This window comes from Vitis riparia, chromosome 11, assembly GCF_004353265.1.
Source record: "Vitis riparia cultivar Riparia Gloire de Montpellier isolate 1030 chromosome 11, EGFV_Vit.rip_1.0, whole genome shotgun sequence".
Taxonomy (NCBI): Eukaryota; Viridiplantae; Streptophyta; class Magnoliopsida; order Vitales; family Vitaceae; genus Vitis; species Vitis riparia.
The window spans coordinates 4,384,580-4,386,819 of NC_048441.1; the positions used below are offsets into that span (position 1 = coordinate 4,384,580).

The 2,240-nt window shown below is 41.0% G+C and overlaps 1 protein-coding gene across 1 annotated transcript; it reads right to left on the reverse strand.

Annotated features, from left to right (window-relative positions):
* LOC117925395 lies at nucleotides 1-1,770 on the reverse strand. Its single transcript, XM_034844394.1, has one exon. It carries the CDS (start codon nucleotides 1,768-1,770, stop codon nucleotides 1-3), a length of 1,770 nt encoding a protein of 589 aa, XP_034700285.1.
* Nucleotides 1,771-2,240: the final 470 nt, after the last annotated feature.

Consider the following 2,240-nt stretch of genomic DNA (forward strand, 5'->3'; position numbering starts at 1 on the left):
TCAGTCATGGAAGAATGTGACAACATTGCACTTAAGACAAAGGGTTCTTGCACGTTTCCTGTTGTGCCCGAAAGTATGACATCTTGAGTAAGAGACAGTCCGTTTATCTTGAAATTGGGACTCAATGCGCTTCTTTCTTGGTCTGCCGGGAAGTTGCTTGGTATGGGGAGGGTTAAGAGAGAGGAAAACTTCATTAGTGATAGATCGAACCAAACCATCATTAGCGACCATTGGCATGTCATGGGTCTTTATACCAGAGAAGGAGCCCGAGTAAATCAGCTCTTGCATTGGGAATTTGTACCAATCTTGAACAAAATCAACAACATTCTGACCGATGGAAAGAATAACGGCTACCGCATGTTCACAAGGGATGCCCAACATTTCCCAACCCCTACATATGCAAGTACGCTTCATAATGTCCACATTCAAGAAGGTGGTTTCGATAGAAACCCCAAATATTCCGTTCATGAAAGGAGTGACCGGATACACCTCACCCTTGGCAATTTTCTGCTGCACTTTTTCTTCAATTTTTGGCCCTATGCATCCCTTCCAATTGTTTGATTCCTCTTTATGTTTGACAAGTATAGAACCTAACTTAGCCATATGCTCCATTAGAAATGTACAAATGGAGTGATGTCTTTCATTCCTTAGCCAAGCATTAAACGACTCGGCAAGGTTTGTGGTCATTTTATCCCATCTTTTTTTTGGGAATTTGGACATAGCCCAATGTTCGAGTTCATTTTCTTCAACCCATTTGGCCAAAGCGCCATTGTATTTCCGTAATTCAAACATGGAAACATTGTAATCGTGCTCTAACCTTGCATAGGCAATACTATCAAGGAATTGGAGTGCATTTTCTTTACCTTTGTTCCCTCTTGTGTTATGTTTGCTCAAGAAAGAGCTGAAATTTTCCTTCAAGTGACGGTAACAGTAGGCATGGTTTTCAAGCCCAAACACTTCAGGAACACTACGAAGGAGAGCGGGATGTCTATCCGAGATAATAACGACTTCCTTATCTCCAACAAGCTTCTTCAAATTTTTCAAAAACCAAGACCAATCGTCATAATTTTCTAAGCTCATCATGCCAAAGGCTAAGGGGAACATGGCGTCATTAGCATCATATGCGGTGGCCGAAAATAACGCACCCCTATATGGCCCACTCATATGGGCGGAGTCAATAGCTATGATTGGTCGACACCCCATTGCAAACCCTTGGATAGATACCGAATGAGCAACAAAGAGTTGCTCAAAATGTCCATCACTTGAATGCCCCAACTCAAAAATGCTTCCCGGATTTGTTGCAACCATTTTCTCACACATCCAAGGCAATAATTTGTAATAATATTTGGGTTCTCCATAAATGCGCTCATTTGCCTTCTCCTTGATATTCCATGCTTGAAGACACGTCAATTGTATCCCATGTTGCCTTTGAAAGTCCTTACAAATTTGGCGGGGTTGGTAATTGGGAGTGGACCGGATGACATCATCAATAAGCAATGAAGCCCGATTAGATCTCACTAAAGGTTGGCATGCAGCAACATCTTCCAAACTATGATTATGGTGGTTATGAAAAGTGTGAACCTGGACGATGTTCGAATCCCCAATTACACGAGTTGTGACTTTCCAAGGACATTGAGTAACTGTGCAAACAACTATCATGTGTTTCATACTATTCCTCTTAAAGCGATAACGGAATCTACCAGCAATTGACATCAAATAAACGGCATCATGGAACTCAGCAGCATTGGAGAAGGTATGTCCACTACCCATAATGGAATTTTCAAACCGCCTTGAGTCACGTTCGAGTATATTTGCTTCCGCACATCTATGGGAAAACCCATATGACTCAATTCTAAGAGAGTCATTACAGATATTAATTGGCAGATCGCCACCGAATGGAAGTAGGTGTGCAGAATTCGAACCAACAATAGGAGAAGGGGCACTACAAAGGAAAAAATATATATATATATATTCATTCATCTACATATATTTGAAGAAAAGTTAATAGACATAGTGGATGTGATGTTGGGAAGGCTATCAGTACCTATTCGGTGCTATACAACCTTCAACAACTTCACTTGATGATGAAACATAGACGTGACAAAACATTTCGTTGAATTGAAACATCTTAAGTAGGGCTGCATCATCATGCAACGGTAATAGACATGATGGCTCAAACTTGACCGTGAATTCCAATTTGATAGAATTCTGGTCAAAGTGCAGTGCATCACACAGTTTTG